This window comes from Neofelis nebulosa, chromosome 10 (genome assembly GCF_028018385.1).
Source record: "Neofelis nebulosa isolate mNeoNeb1 chromosome 10, mNeoNeb1.pri, whole genome shotgun sequence".
NCBI lineage: Eukaryota > Metazoa > Chordata > Mammalia > Carnivora > Felidae > Neofelis > Neofelis nebulosa.
The window spans coordinates 38,652,233-38,679,911 of NC_080791.1; the positions used below are offsets into that span (position 1 = coordinate 38,652,233).

The window sequence follows — 27,679 nt, forward strand, 5'->3', positions numbered from 1 at the left end:
TGAGTTGTCAGTAATTACTTTATTGAGCATCGCAAGGTGCACAGCATTGTACATAGCTTGAAAATGTCCAATTGGCTTTTGTCACACCCTCCAGAAAGGCTTCCCTAATTTCCATGGTTTTGTGGGCTTTCTTCCTGTGCTCCCGGGGGCACGTTCCCTGCAGCACCAGCCATGATATGTTACAGGTTATCCATTGTACCGTGTATTCTCCTCCACTAGATTCCTGAACTCCTCCAAGATGGGATCCGTGTATCGCTGATCTCTGCAACTCTGCAACCTCGATGTTCAAAAATGCATGTTTGACAGATGAACGGCTGACTGAATGGCGAGTGCTTCATTCTAGTTCCTTCTCCCAACTCGCTAGTCTGCATTGAGGTGGAAGTGCTGATGGTGAGTGAGAAGCCAACACTCAAAAGGCACAATGGAAAACAGGAGTGTCCAAAGGCGTGGCTGATCCACAGACTAGAAAATTAGCTCCATAATGAGGAAGAGTTGGCTGACCTCTCGTGGGCCTGAGAACATAACAGAGCCACAGAAAAGTCTTCAAGCCAGAGACAGGGTTCATCGATCCGGATTCACACCTCAAATTCTCATCTCAAAGCCCAAAGTAGCTTGGTTGGCAAGGTCAGCAGTCCAACCGCCTGCTAGAGCCAGCTCCGGTAAACGAGAGGCACAGCCAACCCTCGCGGTCCAGAGTGGAGGGTCTCGGCCACCTAACCTTAAGGATATATTTTGCTTTATTATTCATTCCCAGATTTCACAAAAGGCCACACAAGAATAAATAAATAAGACACTAAACAACTACAGATGAGAAAGAAGCCATTTCCAAATGGCTCTTAAGAAGCAGTTTGGATGCCCTGTTTCTTGCATGGTGCCAAGAGGCTCAAGCTGCCACAGATGCCCCCTTTGGGCCTTGTCGGTATGCAAATATATACTGTGAGGGAATACAGATTCTGCGGGAGGCAGTAAGCATGAGGCTGTGCATGGACGGCTAATCATTTCATCACCTAGGCTGAATCCCGTTGATGAGCCAGGGCCTAGGCTCTGTTTGATGGATGACGGAGAAAGCCCTGCCAATGGTCCAAGGAGGCAGCTGAGTAGTAACACACACGCACACGTTATCTGACATCCCAGGTGTGGCAGGACAGGTACAAAAGACCTTGGCTCCTGGTCTCTCATCAGCTAGCAAAGAAACTAAGGCAAACCTGGCCCCTCCCTGTGCCTGGGTTTCTTCATCAGTTCGGGGTTTGGCCAGACCATCTCTCTCGTTACTTCGTAGATTCCCTTCCCTTCTGCCAGCAGGATTCTTGACCCCTTAGTACCAAGGCAAACCCTCACCCCTTACTACCAAGGCGTGCACCTCCACGCCGCTGAAATGAAGGGAAGCCCAACTACAGATGTTCACATTCACGAACAGAAGTGTTGGTAAACTACTGCTCAAGATTCTTGGATAAATCTAGCGCATATCCCCCTATCATGGACTAGTCCGGTGTTTGTAATCCCCAACATTGTACCGCCAACTGGTCAGGAGAGCTACGCTTCTACTGGGTGCAATTCAATTATTTTTCAGCAAAATGTAAGTCACTGCACTCACATTTCTTGTCTACTGACCAGCTGCAGATAGCTAGCCCATTATTCTCTCCTTGTTGCCTTTCTGGATCCCAGGTGTTTGCAACTAACTTTCAGATGAATGGTACCCTGCACTCCCAAGATCAGCATTTTACACTTGGCCCCTTTCTACCTCACGGCAACTCTTTAGAACGTTCAGAAAAATCCAGATGATTCCAGCTCAGCTGTGGAAGGCAGAGCAAAGTTTGGAAGATACTGCTTTCTCTTTCAGGGCATGATTTAAAATGACAAGTGCTTGATAAAAAAAAAAAAAAAAATAGGGATTAGCTCTCAAACCAAACTTGCATTAATGGGAGACTTTTCTAGCCTCAAACACACTAAAAAATTATTTCCTAAGACATAGTGATTCTTATTCAAGTTTATATGTATATAAACTTAGATATATACGGATATGGAATTATAGCTAGAATAGTTTTTCTTTTGTGGCTCTTTTATATACACTTAAACCAAAACAATCATGTAAGGACAGAGGTCTGAGCGCTTTATGGTAATGGGGTACTTGCCTGATATATAACAAAGCCTGATCTAGAATATTAAGGAATGCAGATTTTCATATTAGCTTAACATGTCAGTCTTTGGGCCCATTCTTGTCAGCCAGAAATTTAATCTACCCCAAGTTAATCCAAGCTTGGCTAAGGATGTTCTCAGACCTGCGGCACCTAACTCAGAGCAGGGCTCCGACCTCTGCATTCTCTTCTTTACACCTGAGAGGACTGTACTACACTGTTCAAAGGGCGAAAACATTTTGCCCTTACATTCAAACTCTGTTATGCCACATTTAACATAACACGCTTATCGTTACCTAAAAGAAAAATGCAGGGGCGCCTGGGTGGCGCAGTCGGTTAAGCGTCCGACTTCAGCCAGGTCACGATCTCGCGGTCCGTGAGTTCGAGCCCCGCGTCAGGCTCTGGGCTGATGGCTCGGAGCCTGGAGCCTGTTTCCGATTCTGTGTCTCCCTCTCTCTCTGCCCCTCCCCCGTTCATGCTCTGTCTCTCTCTGTCCCAAAAATAAATTAAAAACGTTGAAAAAAAAAATTTAAAAAAAAAAGAAAAAAAAAAAGAAAAATGCAGCAAAATTCATCTTTGGAAGAAAAAAAAAAACACCACAACTTTACGGGTCCTTGGAAGCCATGGAAAGCTAAGGGATAGAGCAAATTCTTTTTATCCCTAAAAAAGTGATTTCAGCAGGGGACCATGTCTGCACATTCCCGAGGTCAGCCGAGTTGGAGAGAAAGAGAAGCAAATGAAAACGAAATCACTCCACATCATCTCTAGCGGTTTGCCCTCAAGTCTCAAAGAACAGAAACAAGATTCCTTTCTCCTTTGCTTCAAAACTCTTTGGATTCAAGTTGCCTTCTAATTCTTCCCTCCTCTGTAATTCTTAGTTATCACAAATGAACACCAGAGAATCTCAGGTGGTCCACCCATAGCAGAGTGAATAAAGATTCTAATGCTTTGGAAGTCTGCCCACACCACACAGATGTCCTACACATAATCCCAGCCTCAACCTTTCCCTTAGGTCAAGTCTAAATTATACCATCTTCCTTTGCAAAAACATGCAAATACCCCTACCAACGCTCAAAATAGAGTGGTAATTGACAGTGAACAGAAACCCATTGCAAAGACAAAATATTCCAGCTTTCTCTACTTTCAAAAAAAAAAAAAAATCAAATTCACCGTAACTGGACATGACTGGTTTTTTTTTGAGTTCTAGAACTCCCCAGAATTGTCAAAAGTAACCTTATAGCCAATCCTCTTGCAGATACTAAAAAAAACCTGAAACAGGCCACCCATAGTACCAAAAGCGGCGTCAAAGAGCAAAGAGATAGTGCCACCGAGGCCCACTGCAATGTCCCTGCACACAATCGGAACCGCGCCTATGGTGTGCACAGGGAAAGTGGCCACATCCACAAGGACTCGGACGGGAATGCCCAGAACGCGGCAAACGGCCTTGAGCAGGCAACAAAGGATCCGCAGAACGGCCCTGATGATTTTGACCATGACTTTGAGTACCTTCCAGGGAATGCTGGCCAGCTCTTCCCCAATGGCCAAGAAGTAGGAGATGGTGGCCGAACCCAGGCGGTAAAGGCAACTTTCTATGCCATTAATCACTTGCTTGGTAACAAACCACAGGATGTACATAATGTTCTTCAGGATCCCCACTGCAAGATAATAAAGTAACTGGAAAAGCTTGATGACGGGGGTCACGAGCAGGCACATCAACTTGCCCCAAAAGCTACTCCTCTCCTCAGAGGCCTCTGGGGGCAGCAGAGCAGATCTCTCGCTCTTTGCGCTAGAGCAGGCACTAGCACCCTCTTCCGATCGCACCGCTCGCTCTTCGTCCTGGACCTGGTTAACCACTTCCAGGATTTTTTTCATTCTCTCCGTGTCTTGCTCGGTTTCGCCGCAGTTGTCCCGGAACAGCTGAGGGTTAAACGGAAGCAGTTTCTCCAATTCTTTCACCATCACGTCCTCTATGACGTCACCGTCCCGGGTGTGCTTGACAAAGCCCATGGCCCAGCCGCTGCCAGGGACGGCACAACAGGCTGCCAGCCAAACAAACGCAGGGACGGTCACTTTGCCATGAACTCTGCGGTCTGAGGGCACAGCGCCCGTGAGGATATACAGGTCTTCCCCACCGCCACACTGAGGGCCCAGGGCGCGGTCCATTAGGCTGTTGAGATTCATGTACCACCGCTCCCGGAAGGACGGGGTCATCGGAGCTGCATTTGTGAGAGCGAACGTGGCCACGTGGAAATCACTGCCAAGGGAGAACGGGAACAGCTGTCCTCTTTGGTACTCAGAATCCACGTAATCTGCACTCAGGGCCTGCTTGCTCCCCAGGTTGTTCACGGAGGCGATGGCATCAGTCTCATCAGTCCCCTCCTCCAGGTTGCTGGCGGGATCGTCAATCTGAAAGAAGAGAGCAAGGACTGAGATGCATGCTGTTCACAGCGGCGACGGTGCGCTCGAACCCTTCCTCCAAGGCTCTGGAGTCCCTACGGCACGAACCCTCCTCGCGCTGGGGTTCGGGAGCGCTTGGTCCTCTGGTGCGCACACACTTCATCCTAATATCCCATGACACTGGTGTTTGAAAGTGGCTTCTAACTAGACTGTTTCCTGTTTTCTGTCCTGCGTACACTCCACCTGGGTAGAACTGCTCTGTGATAACACCTTCTCACACGCACACTTGCGCACGCGCCCCCCCCACCACCACACACACACATTGGGTATTACATTATGAAGTCACTTTACCACACCGTTTATAAAACATTAAATCCCAGGGTCTTATGATAGTCTGCTAGCTGACCTCCACTGACAGAAATCCCCATTATGATTCCTATGTCTTGTCTTAAAACCATTGTTTTAACCTATGACAAAACTCTTCTGATCCCAAGGTGACGAGTGTTTTAATGTCATCTGTTACAGCATCATCTGAAACTCTATCGAGTAAAGGCAGCAAAACAGCTTCCCAGCATCTCCATGCTTGCTTAACTCTGCAGAACAATCAAGTATGTCTTGGGAGGCTCCACTTTCTGAAGGAATGTCAGTGTGTATGGAATTAAAATACCTAACTCAGGTATGGAAAACCGTACTAGAAATAGTAAGAGTATTTGATTGAGAAAGTCTAATATATTCTTTGACGCGCTGTCATGCAAAGGGCAGATGTATTTTTCCACACTCTCTGCAGACATAGTTTAATGATCTGGTTATTGCCATGATTGTAAATTTCTGACAACACTGCTCGCTGAAGACAAAAATACGCCTATGATGTAAGAGGTGATTTCAGATTACATTTCTGGGTGACACTTGTCCTTTTGCACGCACCACTTCATCTTACTCTTTGGTTTCCCAGTGGAACCTGTGGATGGAGGAGCAGGTACAAAGCTCTCTCTGTAATCCACCTCCCAGCTGACCTGGTCCCCCTGGGCCACCCACGTCATTTGATATAGTTCCTGTGTTTAGTGGAAAATTTTTTTCCTGATCACATGTTAAGAGGTTTTAGAAAAATGAACTCTCCCCCTCCACCAGCATCCTGCCCCATAAATAATCTTAGAATAAATTCCTTTTTCAAATTTAGTGCAAGGAAAAAAACAATTGTTTCTCTCAATGAGTTGGCCTTTATGCCAGACAGTAAAAGCTCTTAAAACCCATGGGATTTGTGTGTGTGCGTGTGTTGGAATTAAATGACAGGAGAGTTTCAATTTTCTTGCCAACATGCATGTAAGAAAAATAGACTGATAGAAAATTGCAGAGGAGCACCGGAGGGGAAATATTCATCTATTCAGTAATATTTATTAAGCGTATATTATGTGGGACCAGTACTATAGAAGGAAGCGTTAGGACTGGTAACAAAAACCACCACCATGGCCATCAACACTTAATGAGCCCTACATGGCACAATTCAAAGAACTTTACATGTATTACATCAGTGAGTGGCTATGCTAAGTATTCACTCATTTAAACTTACAAAAAAACTAGGTACCATGATCACCTTTTGACAGATGAAGAAACTGAGGCACATCAAGATTAAGAAGCTTACTCAAGGCCACACCGTGAGTGGTGGCATTACCATGTGAATGCAGAAAGTCCAGCCTCATGGCTGGTGTCCTTGATCACTGCCTTATTTGCCTCGAAACAGGCCTTCACATTAAGAAATTCACCATCTACTTAGGAAAACAAGACATAGGTGCAAAGTGAAATAGGAAACCAAGAGAAAAACAACAGTGCGGTGCGGTTTATGTTAAATGCCGAATACATGCTATGAAGAAAAAGAGCAGACCAATTTGAAAGGAAGGAAGGGCACAATGAATGCAGTCAACGATGACTTCTTCCTGAAGAAGGCAGAAGCTGAGGTGGTATTAGGAGGATGTGCAAGACTTGGATAAATTCAGAGAAACAGAAAGGTCAGCAAGGCTTAACAAGACTTCTACACCAAGGCGTCGGGGCAGAGACCAGCAGCCGGCGAAAATCGGATTCTGACTAAGGAAAAATGAAAGGATGATTGGAAACGGTGGCAGGAAGCAGATTATAAATGGTCTGATATACAGATAACTCATCACAGGATAATTATCACTACCACCTAGTGAATGCTCACTGCATACCAGGCACCATGGAAAGCTCCATACAAAGCATCTTTTAAATTTTTTTTTAAATCCTTATTTATTTTTGAGAGAGAGACAGTGTGTGAGCAGGGAAAGAACAGAGAGAGAGAGAGAGAGAGAGAGAATGCAAAGCAGGCTCCAGGCTCCGAGCTGTCAGCACAGAGCCTGACGTGGGACTCGAACTCACGAACTGTGAGATCATGACCTGAGCCGAAGTGGGACGCTCAACCCACTGAGCCACCCAGGGGCCCAGTACGAAGCATCTTTTTTAATCCCGATAGGATCCCCATTACCTCGGATGTGGCCAAAATTGTAAAGCGGGTTTGCCAATGACTACACTTTGGAAAGCACTGAGCTGCTGCGTTGACTCCTCACATAACCCTCCCAGCTAGGTGTTATCATCATCTTCGTTTTACTCGCAGGAACACGAAAAGTTAAGCAGCAGGTACAAGGTCATCCAATATGTAAATGGCAGGGCCAAGGCTTACACCCAGCTTCTCAGACTCCAAAACCCCAGCTCCGCGCCAGCAGCAGTCCATGCCTCTGGGTAAGGAAGGGAACAGGAGAGCCACAGGGTGGCCATGCTGGAGGACAGGCAGAGGACAAGAGACAACTGGGAAACACAGATGGAGCCGCAGGAGAATCAGTCATCTAGTGTCACATCAGGAGTCAAGGAAGTTTCGAGAAAGCTTTGGCTACAGAAGATCAACACTGTGGCACCTGCCAGAGGGGAAATGGAAGGATGGGGACGAAAATCAAGGCCTTCGATGATTCCAGAATCCTTAGTGAGACTTCAAAGGGCGATGTCCACAGAGGACTGGGAAAGGAAGACAGGTGGGGAAGGTGACTGGACAGAGCAAGAGCAGACTGCAGACCACTTGTTTGAGAAGCTTCAGGTAAAGGCAGGGGACGAGCAGGCCCTTTGCTGAGGAGCAGGTCACAGAGATGAGCAAAGATGGTCTTCCGGCCCCCACACACCACCGAGGGAAAGGGGCATTGGGAGGGTGGGGCTGCTCAGGTCTCTGTGCAAGGGAGCACTTGGGGGCTCAAAGGCATCTATCTCAGGGGCACAGTGTCACTGAGCAGAGCCCGGTCCCTGAGGGTTTCTGGGCTGCGAGGTCCATGCAAACATCAGGGACATGAGTCACCTGGTACAGATTTGCCACAGGGGAGTCTGTCACTGAGTGCGGAAGAAGAGCTATTTGTCGACAGTGACAACGGTCCGCAGGAGGAGAACACAAACATGGAGGCTCGGCAGCCATACTCTGCCCCCATCCTTCCCCCTTCCTCTTGCTCTCTCTTCTCAACTCCTCTAAGGTTGCAATCATACCAAGTTCACAAGCACCTTCTCTTGCAACAGTTCAGAGGCCTGGCAGGTACAGGGGAGTTCCCTTAATCCCCTTCCCAGCAGCAAGCCTGCACAAGGGTTTTGACGAGACACAGGGTCCCACAGGGCCAGAAGACAGGAGGTCAGTGAGGGTCCCGGTCAGGACCTCCAAGACCAGTCAGGGGGCTGTGCCATGGGGCAAGAGAGTGGCTGCAGCCCTGAGAGTGTGCACAGGGTCCCAGAATGTCCCAGAAGCACAGCGGCACAGAGGCTTTGCAAGAGGGCTGGAATGCCCAGGTGGGGAGGATGGGAATGTGGGAGAAGCTCATCACTAGTCACCAAGATTAGTTTTAAAGAGCACACACAATGGATCCAACAGAAGAAGACACTGGGATTGGGGAGGGGGCGGTGTCTGCATATGCAGGAGAGCAGGCTCTTGGGCATTTGTTTCATATATTCTTACAGACTGTAAGGAGCACGAACACTGCCATCATCTCTCTTCAAGTTTATTTATTTTGAGAGAGAGGGAGAGAGAAACTAGGGGAGGGACCGAGGGAGAGGGAGAGAGAGAATCTCAAGCAGACTCCACGCCATCAGCACAGAGCCTGATGCGGGGCTCCATCCCATGAACCATTATATCATGACCTGAGTCGGATGCTCAATCAACTGAGTAGCCCAGGTGCCCCCAGGACCATCTCTTGTACTTCATCTGCATAAAGCATAATGGAGACTCTGCGTATTTTAGGTTCTTGGTGGGTGTTGCTTATTAGTATTCTGGTGGTGAGGACACCAATGCCACAGGGGGATGGGACAGCAAAGGGAATGATACTGGGAGCACATGGAGAAGAGTCAGCCGGGGGTGAAGGGACCTCTCCTGAGAACATGGCGGGAAGGGGAGGGGACATGGGGAATTGGTATGGGTCAGTTCTCTGCCGTAAGTGGGGACATGGAGGCAGAGCGTCAGGAGGGCAGGGAAGGTCTGCCGGCCTCTGGTGGTCACCGTGCCAGGGAATTCATGAGAGAGGGCAGGAAAGACGCTGGAAAGAAGGGAAGGCTCCATGGAAGCCAACCAGGATGGGGACAGACCAGCTGTGCTTAGGCCAGAGTTACAGTTTTTGCACTGCTTTTGTGCACAGCCGTGACCCACAGGTCAGGGACAGGTGCAGAGAAAGAACTGGTGGGACTGAAGTGGGGCGGCCTTGGCACTCACTGCAAACAGAATTGAAGCACCTCAGAGTCCAGGTGGGCAGGGACGGAGGGCGGCAGTTGGCAGCCACTGGCACTGCTGATGGAGAGACTTGAGTGGGTGCGAGCGCAGGTGACGAGCAAGACGGGCTCAGGGGACGTGGACCGGGGAGGCTGGGGAGTGGCAGCCAGGTGTGGCTGAGGGGGACAGGACACAAGTGGATGGTCGATTTAGGCAAGCAGAGACAAAGTGGGGGGACAGCTGGCAGGCACTGAAACTATGTTTCTCCATCTGTCCATCCCACTATACTGAAGGGTCCGAGACAGTGCCCGATCACCTCTGTGCTCCTGCAGCCAGCACAGCGGCCCTTTGTCACCGGGGAGTGACTGACAGTTGTTGCAAGAGTGACCTCATTTGACCTCTGCAACAATCTTCTGATGCACATCATCTCTTGCAATTTGCAGATGAGAAAGAGAGGCTCCAGAGAGGTCAGCTCGTCCTCTGGTTCTGCTCCACGATCCGCCGCAAGGAAAAGGTGGTCATCTAGAAGGATCATCAAAACGGTTCTGGAACTTTGTGATGATTCAGAAAGGGGTGGTGTTTCCTCCCCCTGGAAAATCTTAGCCTGAGGCTAGATAAGCTCTCTGCTGGGCTGATTCAGATAAGATCCTGTGATCAGGAGAGACCCCCCGTGAGTGCCTACCTACTCTGTGGGGACAAACAGGCTGTTCTTTTGGGAGCTGTTTTATTTTCAACAAGACTAAGTGACTGAATGAGCAGAACAGCTGGTATTCCGATTTTGCTTCTGCGCTGAACTATGATACACACACACATACACACACACACACAGGGACATTAAAAAGATGCTATCATCCCGCTGCCCACCACGAAGTGGGTAAGAGGGCCCCCTCCTTACAAGGAACATGAGTGCAGCTGACAGCGGTGACATCGGATGATCTTATCAGACCTGGAGCTGGATGCGCAAACAGGGCCTCTGCACAGTCACGCACATCAGAATGAACTAGATCTGAGGCCTTGGGTGAAGTCTGAGACAATGTACTTGCCATGGAAAATATGCAGCTCGAGGAAAGAGCTGCCTTTCAGAAAAGTAGCAGGAGGCTGGTGAAGCCTCCATAGCAAATGAGGGGCGTTTGAGGAAGGACAAACCGTAAGACCTTTCAGCTCTCAGGAAGGGAATAAACAGTTCCGGCCCACCCATTTAAGAAGAAAAAAAAAAAAAATCCTCCCTATTTGGCATCCAAAATATTCTCTATACCCTTGGGAACAGAAACAGCTTTAGAAGACCTACCAGGATTTTTTTCTTTTTTCTTTTTTTTTTTTCTTTTGAAAGAGAAACACAGGGCTTTTCATTTCCTGACCAGCCCTTTTGCACTCAGGCAGGCCTTGGGGTGCCCTCCGCCTTCCTCCCTGTGAATCACCCTTCCTCTGGGCCCCCAGGGCCGCTCACACACCTTCCTGCCTGGGGAGGAGCAGGCCTTCCGGCTCTCCTGGTGCTGTGCACACAGTAGGTGTTCAGCCCGTGTCCAGGGTGTGGAGGTACAAAGATAAGCTGCGTGAAGGGTTCTCTCCCCCCGAGTCAGAAGATGATGGAAAAGAAAGAATCAAAGGATGTTCCACTTCCATTTCAACCTTTTCTTGAAAATTTAAAAAAATGGAAAGAAACGGGGGGATTAAAAAATGCACCAACCCTAAACTGGCAATACACGGCTGGGCCAGCAAAGGATGCCTGAGGGGAGGCCCATGGGTGGCCTCAGGGACAGACAAGCTCCCGTGGGACTCCTCTGGCTGCTCCTTCTCATGCCCAACTCCAACTTTCAAACTCCTGCTGGGAGTCTACAGAAGTGCCCGAGTCCTTTAAGACCTTTCCAGAACTGCAGTACCTTCTCAGGTTACATCATCCCTGGTCTTCTTTGGTTTCCTTCCTCATTACTCACTGCAGCCTGTTTTCCACTCTGTTCTCTGCTTTCTTTTCCAGAGCAATTATTCTTAGCACTTGACCGTGGGGTACGGAATTCCAAAAAGTCTGTTAAGTTGAGACATTTCTTCCATTTCTAACTTTTTCCACCTTCCGAGTTCAAACAAGATTAGAGGTTCTTGGGTCTGGCTGCCTGTCAGAATCACCTGGAAGTTTTACATAAAATATGTCCAGGCCTCGCCCCAGACCAATTAAATGAGAATTCTGGAGTAGCAAGAGGGCTGGGCATCTAGGATGTTTTTAAAGTTCTCCAGATGATTCTAAATTGAGAACCCGCTGGGCTAGATCTTTATCAGATTCTCATTCATCATATGGGTCCCTGGTGGCATTCACTCCTGCCCAGATAGCCACTACAGAAATGAGTGCTGTCTCCTTAAATCAGTAGTTTTCAGAATTTAGTTTGTGTTAGAAACACCTTGGTCCCTGTTAAAAATGCAGATTCTTGTGTTTCACACCAGAGGTATATTCAGCAGGGCTGGAGTGGGGTTCAGAAGTGCATTTTTAACCACCACCCCAGGTGATGCTGATGCAGGGGGTCCATGAACCCCACACCAAAAAACAAATGTTTAAGTCACCCTTGGGTAGTGCCTAGCTGGGCTTAAAGATTCACATAAGGGGCGCCTGGGTGGCTCAGTCGGTTAAGCGGCCCACTTCCGCTCAGGTCATGATCTCGCAGTCTGTGAGTTCGAGCCCCATGTCAGGCTCTGTGCTGACAGCTCAGAGTCTGGAGCCTGCTTGGGTTTCTGTGTCTCCCTCTCTCTCTGCCCCTCCCCCCGCTCGTGCTCTGTCTCTCTTGTTCTCAAAAATAAGTAAAACATTAAAAAAAATTAAAATAAAAAAGATCCACATGATCCTTGCGATTTGTGAGAGTATTATTCACAAATTGCAAGAGCTGTGATGACAATACCAAGGGAGAGAATAAAGTATTATAGGGCCATTTAAATCCTCCACCTGTTGGAGCAGTGAATATTCTGATCATCAAACTGTGTAAACATGGATTTCCTACCTTATCCATCCACAGAATAAGAAGTCCTTTTTTGCTACTTAGACTCTTTTGAGCAGATCTCACTATTCTAACATCTTCAATAGTATCCTATGTTGCCTGGTTAAATGGCAAACAGGTATATTCAGAAGGCCTCCCCAACCCCTCCAATCTCTTCTCTCAAATCTTCCCTTTCATTCAGCCAAAACAGGCCAATCCGTTCCCAACAACATCAGTTATATGGATGTAACGTGAGTGTTTCCCTGCTTCCCCCTGTATGGGCACCCATGACTTCAGTGGTGGGGGTGCCTCACCACTCCTCTCTGCTGCTTGAACTCCTCCTGGGCGCTCAGGCCCAGCCCCAGCCCCACAGCCCCCATGCCGGGGGTGTCTTTTGGCCTCCCAGATCCTTTCTCCACTCCTCTCTGCCCTGCTCTGTGCCCCAGGAGGCTGGCTCACATCATCTGAGCTCTCATGCCCTCTGGCTTCTGCCTGGAGCAGCCAACGGAAGGGTGGGAAGAGAGAGACCAGAGTATTTATTCCTTGGCTCCTCCTGCACCTGGCTGCTGCAGCTGTGGCTCTGGCTGAGTTTCTGGGCAGTCATGGCTCTCACCAGGCTCCCACCTGACCCCACGGGCTTGGGATGGTAACAGGTCCCTGCAATGGCTAGGCCCCAGGTGCTTTACCCTGTCTTGCTGACTCCCTTAGTTCTCTGTAAATCGTTTCTTCATTCAATTCTGTCGGTTAAACTACTTTGAGAGTTCCATCTGTTTCCTGCCAGGACCCTGGGTTGAGACAGCCTCTGTGAGTGCTTTCCCAAGATCACAGCTCACCCAGTCCTGGGAGGATCAATTCCACCTCAGGGCCTCTGTGGCATGAATTACACATACAGTTGGTACACAGAACCAGTTCTGTTGAGTAGTGAAGGTCCCTCGAGTAATCTAATATGGCCGCCCAACCAGGCTCCCGCAACCACCAGGTATATATACAGCCCTCGTCAACATGCCACAGTCAACTTCTGTTTCTAAATTAACTGAGTATTTCAGATACTATCTCTAAAAACAGCATTTCTGACCACGTGACCTCCCCCTCCCCACCCCCTTGCCAGTCACAACCAAGGGATGGCCAATCTGGCCAGCAACCAATCAGATGGCTCTCTTAGGTTTTTAATCCAACATAATCCAAGAAACTCAGAGACAGACAACAATTAGAGTATGGAGGCTGCTACATGCAGTTTAGAGGTGGTAGTCAGGCTGACCCATGGGAAAGCAGGAAAACTAGTTAAAAGAGGAGAGTAGGATAAAGACCCTAAAGTCTGTGGGACCATTTGGTTTCTGGAAGTTTCTGAGCTCTGGTTCCTTTGAGGCCTGTGTGTACCTCCGTTGCTATGTCTGTGAATCTACCAGTCATCTGTTACAACAGCCCTACCCTTCACCTGAACAAGCTTGGGTAAGTTTATGATTCATGTACCAACTAGCCCGAAGCATCAGGAGAACCCAGCAAGCCCCCTGTGGGAATTGGAGCAGGAACCTTACAGACATGGAACTTCCCAGACACCTGGATTAAATCTCAGGAACAAAGGAAAGAGACAAGGCTGTCCTGGTTCCAGAAGTCTCGGGACAGACCAGAGGGGGCACCCCACAGCCCAGAGAGAAGGAACTTCTCCTAAGTTCTTCAAGAAAGAATGCGTCAATGGGCTAAGTAACATGGAGGACAGCATAGGAGCCACAGAAAAGGCTGAGACCAGTCATAAGAAAGGTAGCATTGGAGCAGGAGTATGGATTTTTGGTTTTTGGTTTTGGCCAGCTCATATTTTATTAGAGAAATCCAGGATTACAAAGGACTTTAGAGTTGACCTTTGGACCCTTCTTTTTACCGAAGGTGGGTACAACACTGACAAAGCCCCAGTTTTGTTGGTTTTATTGCATTTGCTGCTTGGCCCGACCTATCTTCCTCTCCCATTTGGCCACCTTAGGAGTCTGACCTCTCACTTTCCCATCACAGGCCAGGAAGCCATTTCAGAAATAATACTGGGTCAAACCTAGGAGTATGGTCAGCCTCATCCCGGTTGTCTCCAAGGCAGGCACGGTCTGGGAAGCAAAGGTGACTTGTTCGTTCAACATGCTTAACGTATATGTAGTGAGGGCTTGGACACGATGCAGAGTGGCCTTTGTACACACTGTCACACCGAATCTTCGTCACTCCCCCATGGAATTGGGACAATTAGCCCTGTGCCACAGACAGGGACTGAACTTGAACTCCCTGAGATTCGGTAACATTTCCAAGGTCACACAGCTGATAAATGACAGAGCTGGGACACGGCCCAATTTTGTCTCCCACTAAGACCCATTTTCTGAACCACTCTGTATGCTCGCTCAGTCTTTGCCCTTTCAGGGCTAACAGTCTACTAGGAGAGAATTAAGCTGGGGTCACGATCTGCCTTCCTACCTTAAGTAACAAGTTATCTGCGGAAAGGGGCTGGGGCTTGTTCCATGACCACATCTTAGATTCCTAGATCGTGGCTTAGTACTGGTAATTGAATAAATGGTTTTGGCGTGGAAGAGAATGACAACACTAATCAAAGAGTCAATCAGGAGCTGGGTACCTGACTACTCATACTCTGCAGTGCTAAAATTCTAGACCCGCTGATCAGGAATGAGTAAGTGAATGAGCAGATAAGAAACGGCGCGGGCTTGTTTCAATCACCGAAAACCCCTGTAATTCCATGCCTACCTCTTAAACCCCAACTCGCTGCCAGAGAACAAATGTGTGATAAACCCTTGTCTCTGTCTGACTGGCTGTGACCACATTTATTACGTACAAGAAGAGAGGAAAAACTCAAGCACTGGCCTGTGGCAAGAACAGGGGAGCAGAATGGTACCTAATACTGAGAGCAGCAAAAGCAACAGTAATGGGCCTGGTCAGTGAGCCACTCAGGCATGGAACTGAGGCTGAGATATCACCACTGTCAACCAATTTCAGAGTCACCCTCCTCAGAAAACCGGGAAAGGCTCAAAGCCTATCTCCACGCAAGATTACGGTGGGGCTCAGTTGGGCGTCCATCTTCAGCCCAGGTCATGGGCTTGAGGTTCATGAGGTCGAGCCCCACATTGAACTCTCTGCTGTCAGCACAGAACCTGCTTCAGATCCTCTGTCTCCCTCTCTCTCTGCCCTTCACCTCTGCCCCCCAAAAAACAAATTTTAGAAAAAAAGAAAAGAGATTACAGCTATAAAAAATAGCCTTTCTTCAAAGCCAACTGGCAAAATCCACCCTTCATTTTAAAGATCGCTAGGGACTTCACAGCCCTCGGACCCTTCCCCACGGTGTCATAACTCTCGCTGTCAGGAAATGGCTTATTTGCATCCAACCTAAACCCTCCTCAAACTATTAAATCTTATCCTTGTGTTTAAAGCACAAAAGAGACAGCATGTGCTTCTCAACGCTGTGTAATAAATATGATTTAAGGCTAGTAAATCTGCTCTCGGGCAAGATCATTTCCATGTGTTGGACCTTTCCTCCTGGGTTTTATGAACATCGCTCTTCTTCGAGTTCCTCTCGATGTGAGACTACACGGCAGCACGGCTGAGTGACAGAACACCAGGTTAGACATGAGGAGAGCTGTCAGCTCTGTCACCTCCTTGCCTTGTGACTTTGGGCAGGCCAGCAAGTCTCCTCTAAGAGGAGAAGGATCACCGCTGCTCAGGAGCACAGGAAGGGAGAAGAAGGTAAGATTATTTCAGGCTGTCTGTGAGTTACCTGGATACCGACTTGAAAGAAATAGACTTTGCATGTGGAGGCCCCAGGCCTTCTATTTCTAAATACAATAAATTATTTTTGTGTATGTGCAAATTCACTCATCCAGAGCCCCTCCACTCTCCCACTCCATGGGTATGATGGTTGTTTGAGGGGCGTGCTAGAGTCCAAAAGGGCCCTGAACCTTGTTGACTAGAATAAAGAGTAGGAGTGCCTCCATGCGTCTCTATGTGTAACAGAAATCTCTGGAATGTTAGCACACACACACGCAAATTGTAAAGATTAGTTCGTTATCTGCGTGAAATGAGACCCTTTTCCTTATATACTTCTAGAATGTTCGAAAAATACTTTTACCATAAGCATATGTTATGTTTATAATCCTAAAAACCCTTAACATGACAAACAGGGGCCATCACCACACACAGCTGAGATGTATCTCGGGCTGCCGGGCTATAATAGGAATAGGACGACCCGCCCAGCGTTCGAATTTCACTGTTGCTGTTCAATCCATATTCGTGAAGCGCTCAGCATTCAGCGACACTCCTTAATTACCGCCCAAGTGCTGGCATTGGGCTAGACCATGGGGCTGGCAAACTACAGCCTGTGAGCCAAATCCAGCCCACCACCAGTTTTCGTAAATAAAGTTCCCTTGGAAGACAGCCATGCTCGTTCATGTATGTATTGTCTGTGCCTGTCTCTGTGCTCTAACAGCCCAGCTGAATCGGTGCATCAGAGACTACACGGCGAACAAAGCCTGAAGTATTTACTATTTGGCCATTTATAGCAACGGTTTGCCGGTCCCTGCGTTAGAGGGCGAGGATTTGACAGCAACAACAGCCCTGTACCCTGCCCTCACAGACCTTAGAGTCTAGCTGGGTGGTGCTCAGTTAGTTCCACAAATAACTGTGCAACTGTAACACGCTAGCAAAGAAAGGTATGTTTGGTACTGCTAGAGAGTATTCTGGGCAGCTGACCTGTTTGGGAATATCCCGGAAGACGAAAAACAAAACCAAAACAGCGGGTACGGAGGCCCTATGATGGGCGTGAAAAAACAGCAGCACCACACCCCACAGAAGCCAAAGTGGCTAGAAGCAAAGGCCTGGCAATGTGTGTGACACCAGATAAGGCCAGGCGGGGAACGGGAGCCACGCGTGCAGGACTCCGGAGACCACGATAAGGCCTTATCTTTATCTGAGGAGAAATGGGGAGCCTTGGAGAGTTTCCGCTGAGGCTGTTGGAGGCACGATGGGATTAATGATCTGAGAGTATTTCTCTGGCTTCTGAGTGCAGTAAATTCAGAGATGTGGGTAGAAAGGGTTAACCAATGGGGAAGCTGCTTTGCAGAGCCCTAGAGGAAGGTGAGCAGACTTGGGCCTCCAAAGTGCAGAAGGCAGGGGTCACAGGAGCGAGGTCTGTCCGGCTGAGGTGCAAGAGCAAGGTCACCAACCACACCAAACGGTGCGCTTGGCCATGAAGGAGGCCTCTGTCGTCATGGGTGCCATGGCTCCAGATACAGTGGAGATGCTCCAGAACAAGTAAAGGCGTACTATGGTTCACAAACCCGGCTTTCCCTTCCCCGGCTTCCGTGCATCTGGAGACTACAGTGGATGCCCAGTCTTTCAGAAACATCAACAGTGGCCATTTCCTTACATGGCCCAGTTCTATCGTGCATCCTGGCCAATCCACTCAAAAAGCCGATGTGATATGGGTTGGCTTCTTCCCTCAGTTACGAATGTTATGACAAGGGGACTTCCGGAAACCAATGCTGCCATTGCCCAGACACAGCGGGAAGGCTCGTTGGCCAAGCTGCGTTAAAACCAGGTTACCTAGGACGTAAGGGCAAAGGTGAGAACTTGCACAGGGGAAGGACTCCAGTTTACCAACAGTCCTGAAGGCAAAAAAGGAATTTCTGTACTTTTAAAGAGGTGGGGTGTGCTGAGTTGGAGCAAAGTCCCTCTCCTGGTCCCAAAGCAGGGTGTAATACATTACTGGGCTATGCAGTTTCAGAATGTGCTGGGCTCAGCCTGGCTTTCCTTCTCTGGGGAGCCAGGTTGGGTGCACCGGAGGGATTCTCGCACTCACTAGGACCGACGGATGGATGAGTGGGTTCTCTCTCTCTGTTCCAGAGGTGGGGTTCTGGAGGGTGTAGTTTGCTTGCACCTTTTCCCTCAGGCAACTGGCACCTGGTCAGGAGCCGGGCTGTCAGGCTCATGCGTGGCACCCAGCCCACCTCCAGCAGCCAACAGCTCCACGCCCCGACAAGACCCAAGACCCCGCCCTTATCCTGGCCACGCTCACCCAGACTCGGGACGATCCTTGTGGCTTGAAGGAGTTTTTAGGTGATCCACTGAGGAATCACCTTATAGAGAATGTCTGCTTGCATAACGGCCATAGGAATGCCCAGGACGGATTAGAACGGAGCAAGACTGCAAAAGGAGGCAACAGCGCCCTCAGCCCAATGAGGCACTTACAGATCCTGGGACCTGCCGTGGCTGCAGGCACAAGGGTGCTCCTGGAGGCTGCGGGCACTGATGTTCATTGGCACGTGGCAGTGGGGCTGGGAACATCCTCTGTTGTGTAAAATCATCCTGATGGGGGCGGCGGGTGGGGGGGGGGGGCGCCTGGGTGGCTCAGTCAGTTAAGCATTAAGCTCAGTTAAGCTCAGGTCGTGAGCTCGCGGTTCGTGAGTTTGAGCCCCGCATCGGGCTCTGTGCTGTTAGCGCAGCACCTGCTTTGGATCCTCAGATTAAGTGAGATTACATGTGAAAACACACCTAGAAAAGTGCCCTGTGTGAGAAAGTACTCAGAGTTCTAGGCCCCCACCTGAAGCTCTGCTCAACACCCAAAGGCATCTCACCCTTAGGACATCTAACACACCAGCTCCTCCCTTAGTATCCTCACCTTATTCACAGGCACCTCCATTCTTCCAGTTGTTCTGGCCAAAGTCCTGGGGGTTATCTGTGACTCCTCCCTTTCTCTTGCTCTCGGCTCTTCCTTTAAAATATACTCTGAGCTAGAAAGAATGCCAGCCCTGGTGGTCCAAGCCACCATCATCTCTTGCCAGATTATTGAAACCACCTAGCTAGTCTCTCTGCTCTGCCTTTGAACCCTTACGGTCTGTTGTCAATGCAGCAGCCAAAATGACCCTATGCAAATGTAAGTCAGAGCACGTCCAAAATCCACCGCTCAAAGTGGGCACCATGGTATCCCATCTCATCCCATCTCACTAAGAAACCAAAGGCAGGTTTCGTACAAATAGCCCAGAAGGCCCGAAGTGATCTGCCATCCCCCACACCACCTCTCTGACCTCAGCTCCTGCTACTCTCCTCATTTCTCCTTCTCTCGACACATTGGCCTCTTTCTCAAACGTGAGGAACACTCTTGCCTCAGGGCCTTTGTACTTACTGTTCTCTGCCTGGAACATCCTTTCCCCAGATACCCGCATGACTGGCTTTGTCACTTCCTTCAGGTGTGTATACAAAGTCACCTCCACAGCGATGTCTCCCCTGAAAGCCCTTTAAAAACTTCACCTTTTCCCGGATAGGTCAAATCCTCCCGCCTTGCTTTATTTTTCTTCGCCCTTTCACTATTTAACATGCCCTGTCTTTTATTTATTTATTTTATAATCACCTGTGCTCTCCAGTAGATATTAAGCTCCATGAGAGAAGGTATTTTTGTCTGTTTGATTCACTGCTCTATTCCCAGGGCCTAGAACAGTGCCTCACACATAGCAGATGCTCGAATAAATATTTGTCGATTTAGTGAATTAAGTGACAAAGGGCCCAGGGCCTTGTTAAAGCATTAGGTGTTCCTGCCAGCTGAAAATCAATCAAAACTCAAGACCAATCATCCCTAAAATTAAGGTACAAGTCAACTGGAACATGTAATTTAACTTATATTTTCAACTACTATGTCCGCCATCTGTTTACGCTCCAAAATGAAATGTACCATATTTTTCCTTTTGACTGAAAGTATAGAATGTCCTCAGCCTGACCTCTTTTGATTGAGCCACACTTCTGTCCGGCACTGGGTCAATAGAAGCATGGCTGGAATACTAATGGCGCTTCTATTTTTGGTTCGCCCCATGAGTCGTTTCTTTTTTACTTTTCCTTCCTTTCAGTGGCCAGATATATCAGCAGGCAGCAGATCATTGCTGCCATCAGATGTCATGTTCTACAGAATCAAAAGGGTACGTGGCCACCCAGGAGACACGATCTACACCTTGAAGGGGAAAACGTTCTTGAACTAACAGTGATTCCAAGAGCACGGCCAGATCACCGGAAGCAAAACCACTGGCAAATGGGAGGATTTCTTTTCTCATATTCTCACTTGTACTTTAAAAGTTTCACTGACAGTTAAAAGGAAGAGATATTTGAAACCCAAGGACTACAATCCTTAGTCAAGGAACGATCCACTGAATCACCAGGAGCTAATAATTGAGCTACTGACAGGCTGACACAGGGATTTTCAGAATGGTCCATTAGGAGCAAAGCCACAAAGCATCCGGAGACCTAGATGAATTCAGTAAAGGAACAGCCCCAGTCAGTCCATTTGGAATCTGGAGAGAAAATACAAACACTGGATTTGGGAGACGGTACAATAGAGTGGAAAGGGTAGTAAGAGCTTGGGAATCCGACAGCCATAAACTCTAATCCAGGCTCTGCATCTAGCGGCTTGTACACGGTAAGGGATCAATAAATGATAGCTCCTTTCTGACCTATCCAGATTTAAGTGTGAACACTTGACGAACGGTGTCCACTGGGCGGTTTGAGGACAGAATATCCCCGAAATGTTCCGCCAATGTAGGGCAAGTACCTTAACTTGCCCCTGAGGATGACCACAAATCAGACGGGAACACTGAATTCAAAGATGAAGAAAAACCCAGAAAAGGAAAAAAAAATGCAAGGCAAGGTAGCCTGTGTGACTCTGGCTTTTGCTCTCTGCGCCCCGGTAAGGAAGACATCGCGAGTGACTGACTTGGGAAGCATCCCTCTGAGTAGGCGCTTCCCAGACTTCTCACCTGGGCTCAGCACAATAGATTGCAATGCGATTGCTCACTGTTTGTTTTGTGACAACACACCTCTTGGTTACTCAGGACAGGGAGGATCTCAGAGGCGTGGGTTCAAGCCCCACACTGGGTGTAGAGCTTACTTAAGAAAACAATCTTAAAAACGTAATAGGGGCACCTGGGTGGCTGTCAGTAAAGCATCTGACACTTAATTTCAGCTCAGGTCATGATCTCACAGTCGTGAGATTGAGCCCCACGACGGGCTCCGCACTGGGCACGGAGCCTGCTTGGGACAGCCATCCTTCCACCCTTCCTTCCTCTCTCTTTCTCTCTCTCTCTCTCTCTCTCTCTCTCTCTCTCTCTCTCTCTCCCCCCCCCCTCCTTTTGCCCCTCCCCTGCTTGCACTCTCCCTCTCTCAAAAACAGTAATAAAAAAAGGGGGCGGGCTCAATTGGCAGAGCATGTGATTCGATCACAGGGTTGTGAGTTCAAGCCTCAGGTTGGGCACAGGGCTTACACAAATGAAGTTTTTCAATTAATAACACCCATTAGAGTAAGAACTTAATAAAGTATACACACTAATATTTACTAAGACCTTACCGTACTCTGGGTACCGTGCTACATGTCTGTGTGTGTTACCTTGTGCATTTGTCACAACCACTCTATGAAAAACACTATCATTGCCTTTAACGTACAGATCAGAAAAACAGGACTGGAAGAATTTAAGGTCCCATCGCTTATAAGTGGCAGAGCAGGGGTCTGAATTCAAGTCTCTTAACTAGAAAGTAGGTATCAGAATTGTCCTGTTTGCTGTTAGAAATGAAAGATCCAGAACTGAATCAAGATTCTAAGTTGTGATGACTGTTCACATTTACTAAGATTTGAAATATGACCTTATCGGACCCTTTAGGAAAACGCTTGTGTAGTTCACCAGAACATACCCTTCACTCCAGAGCCACCGACATCTAAGCAACATTTATGTGGCCAAATATGTGCTCCCACTGGTCCTACGACCATTGGGAAAGAGAAATAGAGTAGAAATGAAGATCCCCATATAAAAGAGGAGGAGGAAAGCCCCATGACCATTAACGCAGTGGATTCACTGTGAGGTCAAAGAATCTCCACGACGTACCGAAAGAGCATTGAACTAAGAGCAAAGGGTCATGAGTTCAAATCCAAACTGTGTGACATTGGGCACATCAATTAACCTCCCTTCGTCTCTCCAACGAAGACAATGACATCAGAGTATTTTTGTACGATTAAAAAAGTGTAAGCTGGGGGCGCCTGGGTGGCGCCGTCGGTTAAGCGTCCGACTTCAGCCAGGTCACGATCTCGCGGTCCGTGAGTTCGAGCCCCGCGTCGGGCTCTGGGCTGATGGCTCGGAGCCTGGAGCCTGCTTCCGATTCTGTGTCTCCCGCTCTCTCTGCCCCTCCCCCGTTCATGCTCTGTCTCTCTCTGTCCCAAAAATAAATTAAAAACGTTGAAAAAAAAAATTTTTTAAAAAAAAAAGTGTAAGCTGAATATAAAGCCAGATCCATTCAGTATTCATGTTTAAAAACTGGTAGGATCTTAAATGTCGGTCTCCAGCATGAATTGACAATGTGCTTGAAAGGCATCACCGATACCTTATCCAAAATTTCTTCCATTAAATGGCAAGGAATCGAGGGACTAAAAGGTGTGATGCTCCTGGTACCATACCAGAAACCACTTCTCAAGTCTCTGGGGTCTTGACTGGAAGCCTTCCAAACCATCCTCATCAGGCTAATGGGATTTTCTCATCTCTTTTTTGCCTTTTCCCCCATTCTCAATTTAAACCACATTCCACATAAAACCTACAACAACTCTCTGTTTTCTCGGCTTCCTCTGAAAGTTCTCCTTCTGTGCCTCAGAAGATCCCATTTAAATTCTTCCAGTGTGGGCGGATATGGGGATCCTATATCCGACACCAAGGAGCTGTTGTCTAGACAAGAGATCCAAATCATTTGCGTTCCAAAGGCCAGAGCAAGAACTAATGGGGTGGACTTAGAAGAGGGTTCCGGCTGTCCTTATGGACATGTTTGTATTAGCGGCTGCTGGCCAGCTACGGGGCAAGCCTCTGAAGCCGTACATGTCCCCCCAAGAAGGCTCAAGCAGAGCGTCTCCCTGACTGCTGCCTGATTGAGCCTAACAGTGAATTATTTTATTCAACACTTATTAAGACTGTCCGTGTCCCAGGCACTTAGGAACATAAGCAAGATGAATAAGGGTGCCGCATTCACTTCTCAAGGGCCACTGAGACAGACACATAAGTAGGCAATTCTAAAACAAAGTGGGAAGTACAAAAAAGACAGAAATTATCGGAGCACCGAGCAATGGACCACAATCAGGTGGACAATTCTTTCTGGAAGAGATGACACCGAGAAGTCTTTTTTTTTTTTTTCAACGTTTTTTTGTTTTTGTTTTTTTTTTATTTTTGGGACAGAGAGAGACAGAGCATGAACGGGGGAGGGGCAGAGAGAGAGGGAGACACAGAATCGGAAACAGGCTCCAGGCTCCGAGCCATCAGCCCAGAGCCTGACGCGGGGCTCGAACTCACGGACCGCGAGATCGTGACCTGGCCGAAGTCGGACGCTTAACCGACTGCGCCACCCAGGCGCCCCGTCACCGAGAAGTCTTAAAGGACGGAGGAGAGGAGGAAGTGAGGGGCAAGATGGGGGTAGTACAGAAAGGATTCTGGGCACAGGAAAGGAGCATGGGGTCCCTGGGTGCCTCAGTCATTTAAGCGTCTCTCTCTTTTTTTTTTTTTTTTTTTTTAATGTTTATTTATTTTTGAGAGAGAGACAGAGTGTGAGTGGGGTCGGGGCAGAGACGGAGGGAGACACAGAATCCGAAGCAGGCTCCAGGCTCTGAACTGTCAGCACAGAGCCCATCGCGGGGCTCGAGCGCACAAACTGTGAGCTGTGAACGCACAAACTGAGCTGTAGTCGGCGCTTAACCAACTGAACCACCCAGGCTCCCCTTAAGCGTCTGACTCTCGATTTCAGCTCAGGTCATGATCTCATGGTTCATGAGTTGGAGCCTCATGTCAGGCTCAGGGCAGAGCCTGCTTGGGATTCTCTCTCTCTCTCTCTCTCTCTCTCTCTCTCTCTGCCCCTCCCCTGCTCATGCTCACGTACGCTCTCTCTCTCAAAAATGAATAAATTTAAAAATTAAAAAAAAAGGAATGAGCAGAAGTGACAAACAGTACAGAAGCAGAAGTACAGACAGTACAGTTTTATGAGAGGCAGACCAGGCGGCCGGATAATACTAGAACATAGAATGTGAGGGTGGGGAGGAGTGAGAACAAGGCTGGAGCCGGAGACAGGAGCCAGGGCACGGACGGCCTTGTAAAACTGCATCCTGCAGAATGAACTTTGTCCTGTAGGTATAGGGCAGCCAACACCTTGAAGGTTTTAAGCACAAGAGTGCCCAAGTTTCTATGATCTTCAAGTTAGGAGCTTGTTTTTCCCAAGGGAAACTGCAGGACAGCTATGAAAGGTGCTGAATTGGGCTTTGGGAGCCGCGGGGCCAGGGCCGCCCTGACTGACTCATTACCCAAGGCAAGCACCGCGCTCCTTTGGCCTCCTGCCTCTCCCTCGCCAGTCTGCTCTTGGTAAAGCTGACCTCATAAAAAGGTGATGTGGGCACAGGGCAACTCAGCATTACCAAGTGCTCTGAAGCAGCCAGAGGCCCACAGCGAGCCCTGAGCACGGTTCTGCAGCCGGGACCCGGGCGGGGAGGCAGGCCTCCGGGAGCAGGCAGCAGTCAGGTCTGCCGCAGTGTGCCCCAAGTCCGCCTGCAGCTCCTCCTCCCTCCCTCCCTCCCTCCTTCCTTCCCTGCTTCCTCATACCCTCTGGCTCCTGGCCCACTTCACCGAGGCCGGGTGGGAAGGGGACCCAAGCCCATCTTGCAGAGGAAAACATCAGCCACTGCCACCGTTCTGAGCTCCCGGCTGGGACCTCCGGCCTCCTGTACTGTTTCCAAACCACTGTTCATCTCAACGCTTCGAGATGCCATTTGGAACAATTTCCCCCCTCCTCTCCCATCCCCTTCCTCATTTCCTGCCCCAGGGGCTCCACCGCCTGGATGACTCAGTTCTGCCCATGAAACCTGCTCCTTTGTGACTCCTTCTGTAACTGCATAAATGGCTCTGCCTCACTACACCTTCCTTAATCACTCCTTCACACCCGACCTCTCCCTTCCATTATTCCCCTTTATTCTGAACACTTGAGCAGACTGGCACCTGCGTACTTCTACTAGTTTAGTAATCCCAACCCCTCCCCACGCACTAACCCCTGAAGCCACCACTCTCACTCTTGATGTTCCTCCTCCTGTCTCTCTTCTGAACTCTGCCTCATCCTTCCAGGCACAGCACCAATGTCACGCTGACCCTAAGGCTTTCTTTCCCCTATCACCCTGGAGACAGGTGAAATCTAGTAGGATTTTGTTTACCTTATGGGTTTCGCTTATGTCCTAAAAACAGCTGGTACTTATATGCCAGGCATCTCTTAGGGAACTTTATATAGTAACTCATTTAATCCTCAACACCACCCCGTCATTAGCTCTAAAATAACCTGGCCAAGTTTACAGCTAGCTGAGAGGAGCTGATTCTCGAACCCACGCAGCCCAGCTCTCATCAGCTGATTCTTCACCTGCACACTAGGAAACCTTAGAGCTCAAGGGGCATCCTCTGTTCTCCTGGTGCCCTAAGAGCCTGGCACCCAGCAGGTGACTGATGACTAAATGTGCTCTGAATTGAACTGAAATTTGTTTAGCGTGCCTCCCTGTGTCCTCCTCGCCACGTGTATGGTCTCCTTAAGCTGTTCACGAGACCCTCAAGGAGAAAGGACTAGATCATCTGTTTCTTGACAGGGGCACAATCGTGACGCATAATGATCTGGGGGATATGCAGAGAGATCGAGGGGGTGCAGCTGAGGGCAAACTAAGTTTAGATCAATATGTATTTTAGGTGTGTACAACTTAGAAAGGTTTTTTCCAATGCCTGATCTCATAGGTCCTGACATCATAGGCTACGGAATGGACACGGAGAGGAACGTAAGAAGACTGAGGTGCAAGAGTGCGTGAGACCCGGCCAAGCTCTCAGAGCTAGAAATACCTGAATGACATTGCAGGGATTACAACCCAGGGCTCTGAATGAAGCACCTCAAAGCCAATCTGTTCGCCCATGTGGTTTTGGCCAGCTGTGACTATCAGGAATGAGTGGGTTGAGTGGGTAGCTCTGCTCCCAGCTGGGGGTGGGGGGGGGTGGTCTTGGTAGCTGGGGCAGGTGCAGGAGACAAGGTGGGAGGACGGTGAGAACTGACCAAAGGGGAGCCTGGCTGCGTGTGCAGAGAGGGGGATGGCTAGGCAGACGTGGGGCAGAATGTATTAAGGCAGTTCAGCAGGGCCTCTGGGAACCTTGTTTACAGTGTTCGGTCACCCTCACCCGACAGTACAGAACACTCATGACATGATTTCCACGTGGTCTGATAACGTAGCTAGGAAGAGTCAGGTAAAACTTGTCTGCCCTTCCCAATAGTTGGACAGTTTCCCTACGATTTGTAACTCTCCCATTGCATTTCTACAAATATGTGCCTTTATGGTCCTAACTCAACGCAACTTCAGACCGAATGTACTCGATGTCGTGTGCACAAGGGATTTTTAGGCCCAGGTGGCCTCTGCAAAAGAGAAGCTTTTCCATAGTAGAAAGGGCAGTGAACACCTGCCCCATCTTCCCGGCTGGGCAGACTTCCACAAGTCTCTTCACTCCCTGGGCCTTGATCTCCTCTTCTGCAAAATGGGCATGAAAATGCCCACCCACCTACCCAGGCCCAAAGAACTGTGGCAACGACCTGCGCCAAGGCCTGGGAGCTCCCAGCCGAGGCTTTCGGCTGATCCGAAATGGTCAGTCTCACGCTCCTCACTGGTCAGGAAATGAATGAGACACTGCAGATGTCTACCCCGAACTGTAGGGGAGAACCACTTCCCACTGGGGGCCTCGGGGTGGACGAGGGCGGCGGCGCGGCTTCTCCGGAGGCTCGCGGATCGCCAGGCTCTTGCTGTGGCTTAGGGGTGGGGGTGGGGTGCGGCGAGGAGGCTCGGAAACCCGGGGTTCCTGACCTAGCCGCGAAGACGCGGGGCCGCCCATCCCCGCCCGCGCCCCCGCCCGCGCGCTCGCCCTCGCCGCGGCTGCAAAGCGCCCTCGGGGGCCAGCCCCGCGCCCGGGCTCGGGCACAGCTCGCTCACCTGCGGCTCCACCAGCCAGCGGGGCTCCGCGCCACCAGCCGCGGGGCGCGCCGCGCGGAACGCCGAGTACACGGGGATGCGGTCCCGGCTGCTGTACAGGGTGGCGAAGCGCTCCGCGCCCGCGGAGCGCTGACAGATCTTCACGTGGGCCTCGGCCGCCAGCCCCGCTGGCGGGGTCCCGGCGTAGAAGAAGCGGTCACATTCGCCGAAGCCGGCTTCCTCCTCGCCCACCAGCCGGCCTTCCAGCAGCGCGGCCAGGGCGAGGAGGCTGCCCAGCGCGAGCCAGCGCGCGGGCCGCATGGCGGCCTCTGCGAGCGCGGCGGGGCCGAGCGGCGGCCGGCCGGGGGGCGCGCGGGCTCTGCGGGCTGGGCCGGAGGGGAAGTCGGGACCCGGGCGCGGCGGGGCGAGCGCTCGGCGGGGCCGGGCTGGG

At 49.6% G+C, this 27,679-nt stretch overlaps 1 protein-coding gene and 2 long non-coding RNA genes across 5 annotated transcripts; 2 read left to right on the forward strand and 1 right to left on the reverse strand.

Annotated features, from left to right (window-relative positions):
• On the reverse strand, positions 1–27,679 carry ENDOD1 (endonuclease domain containing 1). 2 transcript variants are annotated; one of them, XM_058687412.1, is made up of 3 exons: positions 27,250–27,679; positions 3,642–4,541; positions 1–1,863 (listed from the first exon to the last, which is right to left on the reverse strand). In XM_058687412.1, the coding sequence occupies exons 1-3, from the start codon at positions 27,547–27,549 to the stop codon at positions 1,849–1,851; spliced, it is 1,215 nt and encodes a 404-aa protein (XP_058543395.1). In that variant the 5' UTR covers positions 27,550–27,679; the 3' UTR covers positions 1–1,848. The 2 variants fall into 2 exon arrangements, with proteins under 2 accessions (XP_058543395.1, XP_058543394.1); XM_058687411.1 differs by lacking the exon at positions 1–1,863 and having other exon boundaries at positions 3,301–4,541.
• LOC131487115 (uncharacterized) lies at positions 1,862–3,311 on the forward strand. Its single transcript, XR_009249618.1, has 2 exons — positions 1,862–2,426; positions 2,678–3,311. It is a non-coding gene; the product is annotated as an uncharacterized LOC131487115 (long non-coding RNA).
• On the forward strand, positions 4,335–10,028 carry LOC131487114 (uncharacterized). 2 transcript variants are annotated; one of them, XR_009249616.1, is made up of 3 exons: positions 4,335–4,424; positions 5,058–5,208; positions 9,711–10,028. It is a non-coding gene; the product is annotated as an uncharacterized LOC131487114 (long non-coding RNA). The 2 variants fall into 2 exon arrangements; XR_009249617.1 differs by lacking the exon at positions 4,335–4,424 and adding an exon at positions 4,540–4,678.